The 16,103-nt window shown below is 26.8% G+C and overlaps 1 protein-coding gene and 1 pseudogene across 1 annotated transcript; both read right to left on the bottom strand.

The window, feature by feature from the left end:
* Window positions 1–4,678: 4,678 nt before the first annotated feature.
* Window positions 4,679–5,116, bottom strand: LOC112690852 (annotated as a pseudogene).
* A 7,036-nt stretch (window positions 5,117–12,152) lies between these two features.
* LOC112690851 lies at window positions 12,153–13,584 on the bottom strand. Its single transcript, XM_025564951.1, has 2 exons — window positions 13,520–13,584; window positions 12,153–12,477 (listed from the first exon to the last, which is right to left on the bottom strand). The coding sequence occupies exons 1-2, from the start codon at window positions 13,582–13,584 to the stop codon at window positions 12,153–12,155; spliced, it is 390 nt and encodes a 129-aa protein (XP_025420736.1).
* Window positions 13,585–16,103: the final 2,519 nt, after the last annotated feature.

Genomic DNA, 16,103 nt, shown 5'->3' with positions numbered 1-16,103 from the left:
GAAAATAAACTGTTCTCTACATTCTTATCTATTTTTTCTCTTCTCGAAAATATTGTATAAATATACATATATGTCGTATGTGTGGAAATAAAAACATTGAAAAAATTATGTTTGCTGAGTACATAGTCCGAAGTGTATCACAAGACGTACAAGGATATGTAAACGATAAAAAAAAAACCGGAAGAACGACTAAGAATATAAATATTAATTCATATTTACTAACGCTACATAACGTATCGATAATGCATGGTTACCGTTAAATATGTTGGTTTTGTATGTTTTCAATCCCGTAAGAAAATATTCGACTATATTGGTCTATAAAAATTTCAAATTGAATTTAAGTATGAACTGATCGGAAACCATATTGAATTTATTGTGTTACACGTCTTATGGTTTTACCCGTTTGTAATATGTACATAATAGAATAATCAAATTTTCGTCTACATTTCGTATACGTCGGTACTTCTCCCTCCCCCGTATTTTGGAAATTATTTTCTTCGCTTGCCAGTTCTTAGTGCAGCTGTACACACAGTTAGCAGTTATGAACCAGTGTACATAATAGTATTAGAAATTAGTAATCAGGGGCGTATTTATAGGGGGGCGTAGGGGCCCGGGCCCCCTCCGAAATGAATAACTCCATTGTTAAAGATTGTTATTTTTAACATGTATATGTCTTAATGCTGGGGGTTTCCGAAAATTTGTCGCGACACTGAGAATGTTGCTTATGCGATACCTAATTTAAAATTTTATATTTATAAAATAGGTATGTTTATTCTTTTAAGAAAATATGTAGTGAATTTTGAGTGACTCTAATAAAAAATTTGTTTATCACAGTAGTTTTTATACTTTTAAAAAATAATAAATTATTAAAAAAATTGAGTTTCTTATTTCTCTGATGGTGTAAAGACAGTCGAGAAGTCTTATAGTGTTAAAGTAATTTGTTTTGTAATAGTGTGCTTCCTCCTTCCCTTTCACTCAAAAATCAAATACATAATCACCCCCCCCCCCCCCCCCCGAAATGAAAACCTATATACGCCACTGTTAGTAATCAATTGTATACATAAAAATACAAATTTCGCTCAAAAAACAAATTATTCGTACTTATAATTTAAAACTTAACATCATATGATAATCAGTGTTCGAATTGAGAAAAATTAAGTAGAGGAACTCAGTCCAACGATTCGATAACTGTGTTCCACGTGTGCAATTATTTAATACAGACCCGTAGGTGGCTTCGTCCCTCACCCCTACCCACCGCCAACCTTACATATATTTTGAATACCACATTTCAGCTAAACAAATATTTTAATTCCAAATATAATATATATATTGATAGCAATACCAACATCCTATATGTTACAATAGAAAATAAAAATAAAATAATAATTAACATAATTGTAGGCGATCAGGCAGTTTCGTGAATCGAATGATATAATCATATATTTGGTTTTTATTTTCATCTATTTTTACTCTTTAGTGCGAGCCATGGCCGAAGATTAGTCGTAGTGCGGGCATTTATTTTTTTCCGAAATGCCGATATCGTCGATCGCCAATATTAATAACAAACCGTACAATGTATAAAGTATAATACACCAAATTCACAGACATTGCTATTTATATTTTTCCAGAAATGACGACGTTGTCATATTATCATAACCATCATATAATCTTTAATTATGAAAATAGTTTTGATATTATAAATCGTAAAATTCGTTTTAAAATTGACGTAAATTGAAATTCACATAAAAATTATTTTGGACATCAATTAGGATGAACGTGGCGTCCCCCCCGTTCCGGTGAAAAAATATAGTTGGGTACGCAAAAAAAAAAAATAGTAGAGAAGCTCCGTCCCCCTGCGCACCCCTCCAATTCAAGTACTGACAATGAGTGAGATGAACTGTTTCAATTAGCACAAATAAATAAAGTTGTGTGTATTTTGATGTACATTTTGTTAAAAGTTAATTATATTATTTCACAAATAGTTATAAAATCTCTAAAATCTCTACTACCAACTAGCAGCGCTGACGTAGCATATAAACGAATACATAATACTTGTAAACATATTTGTATTGTATAACGGTAAGCTAAAGTGAATCTACGTTTGATATACTGCATTTAGTTTTTTTCCCCGCTTTACGTTCCATCGAGGAACTTACCGCCAAAACTATCTCCTTAAATTTCTCTCTATCATATGCTGATATGATATATGGACATCTCAGTGCTATATTTTGCAAATATGTTTCAACGTTTTGGGCTATCTCATTCCATGTATAATTTATGCTGTCTATTCATCTTTTTCGCGGTCTACCGATCTACGTAGTTAGTAAAATAAAACTATAATAACTGAAGCATTCGAGAAAACTTGAAAGTGTAATGCTTTCTACGCAAATTTAGAATAATTCTTATGGTTAAAATCTTAAGTTTTGGTTTTATCGTTATCGAAAGCCGAAATAAATAATTTGCCATAGTGTCATTGTTGTATATACAGGTGGCATTAACACATATTTACAGCGGCATTTACTAATTGGGTACCGAAGACCCTAATTTAGTCTACTTAGGTTTCAGTATTTTGCAGGTAGTACACTAGTTGGGTCCCACGATTTTACAAGTACTACTCTAGTTGGATCCATACAAAAAAAATGTCGCTTCTCATTTATTCAGATTTAGAGGACTGTCAATTACCTATAAATTAGAATAGAGGTATCATTTTTTTCATTTTGAAATTAGAATACTGGAATATGGTAAATAAATAAAAAAAATTATTAAAAAATTTAAAAAATTACATGATTGGCAAAAATTTAAATGATACAGTCAGTCATATATATATCATCATATATCAATAGACTCAAATCTATTAATTTTTTAATATTATCAAGTGTATCAATACTTTTAAGTATACATTTTATTGTTGTAGTGGTCGGGCCGAACTTGTATGTTATGAATTTTATAGTCGGACCGAACTCATATGTTATCAATTATTTGTTTACCTTTATTATAAATATTGTCTGAGACCGAACTCGGATACGCCCATTTTATTAACTTTGTATACCTGATGATTAAGTTTTAATTTGAAACCGGTCGTACTTTACAAATATAATAATACTCCAGAATAAGTTTTATTTATTTATTTGTTAATTTATTTATATATTATAATATTCACTGTGGTAAACATATATTTAAATACTTATAAAATTATAGGTGCTCAAAATCGTTAAAATTTTATTTTTTAATTTAATTTTTTTTTTTTTTGTTAATATCAAGAAGCATTTCTGTATACTTGTTTGAGCGAGTGCGTGATATCACTCTCAACCAAAGTTTTTGAACTTATATTCGTAAAATATTTAATCGTATAGTTTGTTTAAGCAACTGTCATTGTATATTAATTAATAACTATACGGGATAAAATGTTATTAATGTTCTTTAAATTAAAATTATGTTAGCTTAAAATTATATCAATCTCATAGTTAAATATTCACGTTTAACTTTCATTATTGTTTTTTAAAGATCTATAAAGTATATACTCATATTGAAAACAATATTTGTAAAGTGAAATTGATTTGAAAATAATATTTTAATGTTATAATAATGTGATATTCGCTTGAATATATGTTAATAATATGAAAAATATTTTTATATATAATTTGAAAATTATATTTTGAAATTTTATTTTATTTTAAAAGCAAATTCGGCAAGATAAATTGATAAATTGATTTAACATAAAAAACAAAAATTTATGAAATTTGATAGTTATTGTTGGCGACTATATCCGGGTTTAAGATTTGCGGGTGTATAGAACACCGTGAGAGACTGGTCAGGTAATAATAATGTCGATAAAACACTGAACCAACACAATTTTATGAACTAAAAAGTGGATCTATTTTAATATATTATGTACTTTATTTTGTACAATTTTGTACGATCCCCGAACCTCCCCGAAATTCAATTTCATTTTACGGGTGCTGCGGTAACGTTACACCAGCACCCGGATCAACTATTTTTCACAAATTTCAACTTTAAACCGTACAGTATTATGTACTTTATTTTGTACAATTCTCAAACCAGAGGCGCCTCGTGGGGTTCATAGAAATTCGAGTACATAAATTCAAATATTTCCCCTTTATCCATTATCATAGTTTACCACCTTCAACTTCTGTTGGTAATTCATTTAACTCAATTCTTTATGATGTACTAAATTATTTTCCGTTTTTTATAGGTTAATTCTATATTCTAGAACATCTATGTTAATACTTTTTATTAAACTTTTAGATTCTTAACGAAGTGATGAACGTGTTTATTTTACAATGATGTATGCTTTTTTTTATTTTATTTTTTTCTTGTGTCTGTCATCACGTTTTGGATGGACACGGACATTTCGGCGCGACCGTTTCGGCGCGAGGTATGTTTTGGCACTGGATTACACTAATCTACATAATACACAAATTTACTTCTATAAAATTAATATTATAATTCACTTTTATAGATATTGTCAAAAAATTTACAATTTTAATAAAATATCAATATGTCCTGTTTAATAAATAAAAAATATAAAATAAATAATAAAATAGGTCTGTTATGTTAAATGTAGTTATGACAATGTCGTACTTAATAAATAATAAATATAAAATTAATAATACAATATCAATATGTCACTCTAATAATAAAATAAATATGTAGTATATTAATGTTTTATGCTTAAATTATGAGCAATACTTCTTAAAAATGTTAATATGTCCCTATTATTATAATTGCTAACTATTTTAAAGATTCGCTTATCAACATCCAAACATTTTTTTTGTTTTTTCGGTGGGCTTTTACCAGCTTCTAACTGGCAATAAAAAGTATCCCGACCACTCTGTATTTTTCTTAAGCAAGATATAAAAGCCCATAGTGTTGGATTAGTAACCCTCATTTGAACATTAAGTCATCTATTAGTGGCTTCGGCATAATTATTAGTTCTATCATTTTTATTTAAAACTCGTTCGTGGACATTCCACAGATTTGGAGGAAAACGTGCATTTCGACGTCGATTTCTATGAACTCTACCGATATAATTTTCTTCAAACCAGTCTAACAAGGGTAAGATTTCTTTTGGTAATTCATCCAACAGAATGTCCATAATAACATCTGGCGCCGAAATGTCCTAGATCGCGTTTTGGAGTAGTAATAGTGCTTTGATTTTTAACTTCAGCCCCTCTTTAAAAAGGAAATTTAATCTAGTTTATACTTTGGTTGGTTAATAGTAAAAAACTAATATAAAATACCCTGAAAAAGTAACGGAAAAACAGGAATTTACGTATAACTACTTAACTACTTTTCGACTAAATCGATTTTTTGATTTTGCTGTAACTCAAAAGCGAATCATTGTAAAGACTTGAAATTTTAACCAAATGTTTATATTAGCATTATATATTTATGATTAAATTTTCAAAATATTTATAGACCATTGAAATTTTCGATTTTTCTAATTTTTTTTTTTCTTGAAATACCGATAAAAAAAATTTGGCTCCTAAAAAAATCTTTAAAATTTAATATAAGATGTTTAAGATATACTGCCCCACTGCAACTCAACGAATCATTAGGTATTGTATTTTATAACCAATTATTTCTGTTTATAGTATTTTCCGTTTATAATGTTATCGGGAATTTTATTGACAATTATTTCTGAAAACTGTTTCTTTTCATTTTAAAATTAATATCATACAGTACAACAAATAACAATCTGGCTAATAATACAATCATTGTTTATAATTTAAAAGTAATAATTATTTTCGTTATATTTAGTTTTGGTAATCCAGTTGCAGTTGTGTGTCGACTATCGAGTTGTTAGTGCGTTAAATATTTACGTAAATAAATATCAAATATAATAAATATTGTGTCCGGAAAAAATAAGACAAAATGTGTGATTATTATGATATTACCATGTAGGTGGACAGTACTGCTATAGCAGTGGTCAAATCACTACTGCTATAGTATTAATATTTAATTGCGTTTCTGAAGGTTCTTAAGAAAAAAAAACCAAAATTCAGAATGCCCATCAATGTGTTAACAATAATATTGTAGATCAAATTTGCATAAAATAAATTTTAAATCCAAAATAAACATATTATATTTTTTGGGAATTACAAAATATACCTAATAAAAAACAAAATTATCATGGATACAACTCTATTTCATTTTATATTTTTATTTTTTATAAGTCATATATTGACTATTTTTAGACTATTTTCTAAAAGAAGAAATCTTTTGCTTGTGTACATAAAATCAATTTAATTAATTTAATTGTAGTAGGTAGTAGGTACCTATTATAGGTAATTGATAAGTTTAAAATGTAGATCCTACACATTTAAAATGATTGAATAGATACTTACTTTAATGTATTAAAGCTGCAGGTATGTTGAACCATACATTGCATATATGTATATATGCATATATTTATATTATTTAGATACCTTTATTAAAACATTAATACTATAGCCATCCAAAGTAATTTGATCTTTTAAATTTAAAATTTCATCATCAATATTTTCATTTAAATTATTTGGTTTTCTTTCTCTATTATCGTTTGCCATCACTTATTAGAGTCATACACAAAAGTTTTAATTATATTTTAATATAAAACAAAAAAATTCAAGGAAATTATACCTAATACACGACATAAATGTAACTTATTTAAATGATAACAATTTTGAAAAACAGAAGTACATTAAGACATTAGGCGATAGGTACATTCAAGTTCATATTAAAACCATACACATATTATTATAGACAAAATTATAGTAAATTACTAAAATAAAATTAATCTATGAGTCAAAATATTCGATACATTTTGTTGTAGAAGCGCAATATTATGAATAGACGAATTAGTCGACAATGTTGAAAGTAGCAATGTAGCATAATGCCCACGTACGTCGTACCAACTACTTAGTATCATTGTTTATTGGTTATAAATAGTATTTATTACTGTACAACCTAAAATCAGATTGTATTAGACTATTTTTAGAAATGCAATATTATATTTTTATTCTTAACATTAAGATAACAATATTAAATTACAACTATGATGATGACAAGAAATTGGTCAGACAATATTAAAATAATAAAAACTTTTACGGTATACTTACGGCATAACAAATATAAAACGATGTTTATTGACATGTATACTGCCCTCCTAAGCCAAAAGGCAGTAAGCAACAATGGAGTAGTTTTGAGAAAAATTAGTAAAAAAGTAAGATTAGGTATAGCTAGTTGAATAATAATTAAATTGACGATAAAAATAACTCATTATAAATTATATAAATATAACTGATATTGGTTAATAGTTGGTTCATCGATGTCAGTAGGTGGGAATCATCGGTATTTGTAATTTTAGTTAGCTTATTACTCTTCTTAAACATATTTATATTGTTTATATTAATATATATATATTTTTTAAGTATTTTATAGACACATCGAGCAGAATGAAACGCGTGAGTACGTTTTGTATTTTACTATACCGTTCTTTATTATTAATCACTAAAAGTGTTATAAATGACGATTCTGTCATTTAAATTAAAATAAAATGTATATTCAAAAAAATATTTAACATGCGGTCTTTGAACCTTGTTTATTTTTTACACGTGTTAAAAAAGTTACCAACAGCTCAATCCTAGTATCTAATACCTAATCGGCGTTGACATTCTTATGTTCACTGTATTCAGTAGAAACAAAACATATACATGTACCGATGTACCTGCATATAATGTAGATACTCTTCGATTTTTTTTTGTTATTCTTATCAGAAAATAAATCATTCATTAACAAATGTAAAAATGTAATATGATATTAATATATAAATATATAAATGATTAATTTAACTATTGTTAAAATAATGCACCTACTTAATATAATTGACATAATTTTAAAACTTGATATCTGAGAACTTACCTAATATATTCTGTTGATTCTTTTTGAAATATATAAGTTAATCAACAGCAACTATTCCTACCTAAAAGGAAGTACTGTATCATCGATACAAGTATCTTAGATAAAATAATGATAAAAGATACGTGATAACACCAGTAAGATGAAATTGAATATCAGGGGGGGGTTTGAGGGTTGTACAAAATTGCACAAAATAAAGTACATAATAATGTACGGTTTAAAGTTGAAATTTGTGAAAAATAGTTAATCCGGGTGCTGGTGTAACGTTACCGCAGCACCCGTAAAATGAAACTGAATTTTGGGGAGGTTCGGGGGTTGTACAAAATGTAATTTTGGTTGTAAAAAATTGTAGAAAATAAAGAACATAATACTGCTTGATTAAAATTCATGATTTCGAAAGTGCGGGTGCTGGGGTAACGCACCACAAAAAAACATATATATTTTATTAAAATGAAGCTAAAACTAAAGTGATTAATTCACAAAATAACTAAAATAACCAGATACCTTAATATGTAAATATATTGTATAATGTATAATAATAAATGTATAGTCACGCACAGATAGATATAAAAAAAGAATCACTATAACTGCAACTAACGAAATAATATTAAATTATTTTAAAACATTAGATTCAATCAAATGTACACATTAAACTAGTGATCTTAAGTATAAAATATAACCTTAATACTTACTTTGAATCAAAACATGATTATTTCATTAATATCCAGTGAACTGTATCAGTGGCGTATACAAGGGGGGACGTGGGGGTCAAATCCCCCCCCCCATTAGCTTTTTATTATTTAATTATTTTTTGTTTTTCCTTATATAATATAGTATGCACTATAAAAAAAATATTTTATTATGTGAATCTATCGAGCTATTGAATTTTGACAATTTAGTCAACACTGAAAACCATTATAATTTTATTTTCGTTTATTTATAGCAAAGTAATGTTTATTTGGTATTTTGGTCGAAATGCCAATGACGACTATAATTATACTTTATTATAGTTTATCTTATAATTTATAGAGACAATACTATGTATATAACAATATGTATGTAACCTGGACTTTAAAATATTATCGGATACTATCGTTGTTATGAGAAAAGAGAATGAGATCATTATCGTTACGGATTTAGTTCACCGCGTATACATAGTACATTCTCTTTATTTATCTGAAACCTAAAAAAAAAAGAAATTCACGGGATAATTGATACTTTATTGAACCTATCATGGATTCGTGGAGAAACATAGTTCATAATTGTACCCACATTTACAAAAATAGCAGTGCCGTCAGACGTCAGATTGTTCCTATTGTTAAATATTTTACTATCTAACATTTTTTAATAAATTATAAAATAGTAAAAAAAATTTGAGAGGATGAGAGATTTTTTCAATTTTTCCATCCCATTTAGTTATGTCGTTTTCTTTTTTTGATCCTCCCCCTTTCAGAAATCATGTCTACGCCACTGAACTGTATTGAAAATGAGAAGATTTAATTTTCGTAACAGAATCCCAGACCAAGATATATGTTTATTAACATACAAATTACATAGCGTTAAATTTACAACTAAGTATGAAGCTGCAAAATAAATGAAAATGATTAAACAGAAAAACATTATTCTTTATATTGTGGAAAACCCTATATTAAAATCAGAAACTCATGGTTAACTATAACTGTTTTAAAATCTATATTAAGTTAAAAAAGAACCAACAGTTATTTAATATTCTTCGACTGTTTGTTATATACTCGTATATATCGATTTTATTCTTGTAAAAATAAGCATCTCCGAAAAAAATGTATTACCCGTAAAATAAATTTTAACATGATAAAATTTGCTTATTTTCTATAAAAATAATCATGTGAATTTTGTTTCACGAATAATACTTTTTTTCCTAACGGAAAAGAAAATTTTGTTCACATTAAAACTGGAATACGAAAATTAAAAATAAAATTGAAAATATTGATAGGAATAAAAATAATATAATAATCACAGTCGTAGCAATTTTCCTCCAAAAATAATATACCTTTTTTCTCTACTGTCCATTTTCATCCAAAAAATAAAATAAAATAAATGTTCATCATTTTCACCAGAAAAAAATTATGAAAAAATAATAGATTATGCTTATGTTTAATACAGATAAAATAATCGGCAAAAATGAATCAAAAATAAAGTTTAGATACCTATATATTTTTATAATTGTATAATATTTCTACAACGAATGAATATTTGTTTAAAAAAAGAAATTTTAGACAACTCTATAATTATTTTACTTTTTACTCGGTAATCTTTAGATTTTTCGTCAGATGTATGCTATTCATTTTACAATAAATATCAGTTTTAACACGTTTTATAATATTTAGTTACATAAATATATTTGTTTTTTCTCTAAAAACATTTTCTTTAAAATGTGAATAATATGACTCACAATTAGACTTACGATACGATTTTAAGGACTGTTATTTTCATTTTATAATATGGTACAATATGGTACATGGTACTACAACATTGGTGTCGGCTTTTTATTTTACTATTCGGAAGAAATTGACTTAATTTATTAAAAAAAAAAAAAGTTTGTAGGAAAATGGAATCCAACCTTTTTTTTTTTTTTTGGGAGGGAAATAGACACTGAAAGAAAATGGACACTCCTTTTTGGAGGAAAATAGTCCCATCCATAATTGAATCATTTATTTGGGAAACGACGTAAGTTCATAAACGGTAATTCAAAGAAAACGATAAAAATCTGTTTTCACTCTACCAATGATACACGGTGAATAAATTATTTACAGTGCCATCATCTTACAATTGTATTTTTTTTCTTAGATGTTCATACATAATGAAACTATCATTTATTAATACATCTACTGCTTTAACTAAATTTGTGACATTTCGTAACTTACGTCGTTTCTCAAATAGGTGGTTCAATTACGTTTATGTAATAATGATACAAAGTTCTGTTCAAATAGTATAATATATAATAATATATATAAAAATTAGATGTTTGACGTTTTATGCTCAATGGACTCCAATATTACTTAATTTATTTAATATTATTTTAATTCGAGTAAAGTATGATTTCATTGAAATTATATTGTAGGATTTTTTATATCTCATTTAATGTTACAAATTAAATGTTTATTACAAGACAAAGGGTCGTAATTATCTATAAGTTCTAAAAGTTTCTAACCGACAGTGTTGGTTATTTCATTGACACTTTCTTTATTATTAACTTAGTAACAATATACTTTACTTCAAATAATGTTTTAAAACGTGGAAGTATTATTGGCTTGCTTTTAATTTTATGATTCCTGTTCTATTCTAATGTCGCCAAAAAAATATAACCTTCACAATCGGAGTATCAGAGTGGCATGACGTAAACGTATTGAAAAAGAACTTCAATCGGCCAAGATCTATCATGGCAAGAAACACAGCTAACAAAATCAAAACAAGAGAGAGTCATACACAAGTATCACGAGAACAGTGTGATGAATTTCTGCGATAACTAATATCGAGAACAAGTACAGAGTGCAAACAGTACATAATCTTGCAGTATGCCATGAAAACAATCAACGTGTAAATTCACTGAAGCAAATGTTCTCCAAAGAGCACTTGAACCACTGTAAATAATACTAAAAAATTTTTTAACAATAGATCAAAAACCTGATGTTCAAACATTATATGCTGATATTTCATGTGATTCCACATGGTCATCATCAAATACATTACCAAAAATATGCAAATATTATACTTATAGCTCTCATTTTAACTGGAAAGTTTAAAGGAAAAATTGTCTTTTTTCCACGTATTCTATTGATACCGTCAGAATCTCAAAAATTGAGATTTGTAATTATCACAATACAAAAGGTTTAAATTTCCTATTCATATGGTTTTTGCGATGATCATAAGTAGAGACCAAAATTATATGCACTAAAAATGTGACAAATATGATGCAAATATGCAAAGAAAAAGGGTCAAAATATGCATTAATATGTACAAATAAATGAAAAATATGCTCAAATATGCATTATAAATTTATATTATTTTATCAACTACAATGTAGTATATTACATGTGTAACTACATTTTATAACATAACAAATATAACAAAATTAGAGTTTTGGACCTTTTAACATCAAATTTAATCAACAAAATATTTAAATATAAAAAAAACTATTATTTTTTTGTTTTCATAACAATTAATTACAATATACATTTCCATATTTTGTGGGGTCATGTTGGTTCTTTTTCAGTTAATATCATTTTGTAAGTACTAAACGACTGTTCAACGTCCACAGATGTTATAGGTGCATATTTCATACAAGTACTCATCTTGGGTTTAAAATTTGGGGGTAAAAAACTTTCTTTTTTCCCGGATAAAACATCTGATATTTGCTTCAATATTTTAAAACCACCATTTTTGTGTATTAAATCAGAAACTTTCTCTTTAATAATTTTTCCATTATTTCCGGACACCATTTCCATGTTTAAAATAGTTTCATTAATAATTTTTGTCGCATCAAACAAAGGTAAATTAGATGACTCTAATTTTTTAATACTTTTAACAAGTATAAAAAAATTAGTTTTAATATATATAAGATCAATTTTAACAGACTCTAACTTAAGCATATCTTCACATTTTTTTATACTGACCACATTTTTTTCTTTCAATTTTTCAATGATAATTATTTTTAGCTGTTCAAAATTATCAGCACAAAAGGTGGCTGCTTCAATCCAAGTACCCCACCTGGTGAGTATAGGTTCTGGTGGTAAGGCTACATTTGGCAAAACATCTTTGTAGACTTCTACACGATGAGGAGCTTTTAAGAGCACTTTTTTTAAATTATTTACCAGTGTATTAACATTTGGAAATAATTCTCTCACTTTTTCACCAATTCTTTGAAACATATGCGCTAGGCATGTAACATGTATCATGTTGGGGAAAAATACATTTAATGTTTTACCTACCTTTATCATATATGGGGCTGCATCTGATAATAATAGCAAAACTTTTTCGTCATTACCACCACTTGGCCACAAAATCCTTAAGCTATCATTGACAAAACGTGCAATAGTTGAATGATTTGTTTTTTCTAGTTTTTTACTAGCAATTAAAAAAGGATTGAAAGAGTTTTCACTACTTAACGCACCTATTAAAAGATTAGCTATGTAGGTACCATTAATATCTGTTGTTTCATCTACAATTAAAAAATATACGAATCCCCTACTTTTTCTCTTATGTTTTTTATTATTTTTTATAACATGGCTTGAGATAAGATTTTCGAAGTAAACTCTCGTCTGGTATATGTTGATTCGTGTATTTTTGCAAGAAATCTCTAAATTGAACTTGAAGTTTAAACCATGGTATGTTGGCAGCTACTTAGCTCAAACAGAGATCTTCATTAAAATTATTGGTATTAGATTTGTAAACATTTCTCAATAGCATTTGTTTTTTTTATTATTTAAACTTCGTTTCAAGGAATCAGTATGAAAAGATGTATGAACATGTTGTGCGATTTGAAATTTTTTATTACACGGTACTTGGCGATTGCATACATGACGAATAGACTACGTTTTCATCAGTTGTAAATACAATTGTGTCTCTATTATATGGTTCAATCCACTGGTTTATCAAACACTTAATATTTTTTCGTATTTTAGACATTTTTTCAAATTGTTTTTAATTTACGCAAAATAAGAATAAAAACTTTACTAAACCGTAAATGAAACGTGATAATATGTACACCACTACTAGTTACTACACATGACAAAATTGTCAATATTGTCATGCTACTACAATAATACATGAAAGGGTAAAACATGGTGAATTTAAATCAGTGTACCACTTTTCAAATTTTCAGTGCAACCAATAAATGAATATTAAATTTTTACACAACTTTAAGAAGTAACTTTAAAATTTATTTGTCAGATAATAGTTTATCAACACGGTATTGAACTCGAAAAAATAAAATTCTATACCGTTTTAATAGTAATTAAAAATTTCAATTTCCAAAATTAAAACATGAAATAATTTGATTATTTACTATGATTTTAAAAAATATATACATTATATGCACTTATGTAAAAATATGCCATTATATGCAAAATTAAATTTGATCTATGGAATCAGTTGGTTCGGAATCGCCCACATTTCGAATCCTTGTATAAGTACATACACTCGGTATGAACATGCAAATGCATAAAATTCCGGTCTCTAATCTTAAGTATGACTCATGGCCAAACAATGTAAATTTGCTTGCTTGAACTTGGAAAATACATATTTTTGTCAGTAGCATCTATATGTTACATGCTCACGTGTAAAGAATCCATCGAATCTATTTGTGTTAGCAAAAAATAGGTAAACTAAAAAAAAAAAATACATCGATTAACACTTAAATTAAAATTATAAATGTTTGTACTTTAAAATAATAAAAACAGTTTTAAAAAATAATTAATACCTAAACCAAGTGAAATTGAATAAATCAACTATAGTATATATATACGTTTAACATTAGTGTATTTTATGATAATCATATTTGTAACAAGATAGGGTGTATTTAAGGAATATATAAATAAATAAAAATATAATAATAACATCCTACTATAACCCAAACAAAGATGCAAAATTATTTTTTTAAAAATATTTAAAACATCTTAGATTTAGTTTTTTACCGTTATAAATTATTTCATTCTTATGATAATCAATGTTTATGCTACACGCTCAACCAAATAACTGACCTTATCTTCGCTTTTATTTAATATTATATTTTTTATCACAATAATAATTATATAATTTATTATCAATTTTTTATTACAATATCGAAAGCCGTATCTTCAATAATTCATGGTATTATTGGTATTTGTAATAAAAATACTACATATTTTCTATTTCAAATGTATGAATACAATTAGTTTATTTTAGGAAGAACTCACAGAAGGAAATTAATTTTACTGTCGTAACAACGTTTTTTTTTTTATTTACTATATTGATCCCAATCTCAAATAAAACGCGGAGTGAAAAATGAGATTTTCTTATTTCCTTATAAAATTAAGTCAAACATGTAAAAAAAAAGAAAGGAACATTATGACTTCATAGAATAAAAAAAATGACAGTGATTGATGAAAGAGCATTTTGTTAGTATCTTTGCATAAATTTATAAAGTTATACATTAGGTGATATGCAAGATCAAAGAGTTAATTTACAAGATTAACAATGAAAAAAAAATTCTCAATTCTGTCATTGTTTTTTTTTTTTTTTGAAACAACGCAGTGGTTTTTAAACTTTTATGACAACGACTAACTTCAAAAATTGTTTTTGTTGAGCCTCCGTGTCCAGTGCCTAATATTACATTCCGATTTCACAGTATCTATCATACACTTTTTAATTCAATATTATTAGTGTCGATTGATGATCAGCCTAAAATAGTAACTCCTAGAATTTTCTTCTTCATGCTTTTCTCCCATTGCGTGATGATAGCGTATATTAAACTCGTAACAAACATAAGAAAATAATATAAAAGAAATTTTTTGGTATTTGTATGTTTTATATCGCAAAACCATTATTTAAACCTGAGGGTCAGTGGAATACACTTTAGTAACCAATGGTCAAATCGCCGATAAGTGTAGGACTTTATATTTTCAAGTAGTTAGAATTTTCAGAAACACATCATATCAGATGTTTTCAATAAATAATACGGATTTGAATTTTAATATAAATATGATCAAAGTTATGGTTTGATTTACCAGTAATCGGAAGATTAAATTAATTATCAAACATTTAAGCGAAATTTAACGAAAAAATAAGTATTACAAAAACATAAATATTTACCCTGAGTAAATAAAGAGTCTAAAACTTAAATTAATAAATAATAATTGTACCTATATACAGGAAATTCAAACAACATAGTAATGTTAATTATTTTAAAATTTAGATAACGATAATGTAAAAGCACAAATATAGATAAGAAACTTGTGTTTACCGTTACGGATGCAAATCTTAACACTAAACGGTTTAATCCACTATAAGTACTATCGATATTAAATATATATGTATCAATACTTGAAACTAATGTAAATACTGTATAACATTTTACCAGAGAAATATTACATTTTGACTTATTTACCGACTATACCGGAAATCGGTAAGAAATTTACAAGATTATTTATGACAAACAGTTTTCATCT

Source organism: Sipha flava, unplaced genomic scaffold (assembly GCF_003268045.1).
Source record: "Sipha flava isolate LNK unplaced genomic scaffold, YSA_version1 522_pilon_pilon, whole genome shotgun sequence".
Lineage (NCBI taxonomy): Eukaryota > Metazoa > Arthropoda > Insecta > Hemiptera > Aphididae > Sipha > Sipha flava.
The sequence above is the reverse complement of the archived record's forward strand: the minus strand, read 5'-3'. Positions and strand labels throughout refer to the sequence as shown.

Excerpts from the sequence above, each read along its gene's own strand:
- LOC112690851 (XM_025564951.1), bottom strand. The coding sequence starts at position 13,584 with ATGTCTAAAATACGAAAAAATATTAAGTGTTTGATAAACCAGTGGATT. Across the intron at positions 12,478-13,519 it reads ATTGAACCATATAATAGAGA|TATTAAAAAATTAGAGTCAT; the intron begins CACAATTGTATT and ends ACTTGTTAAAAG.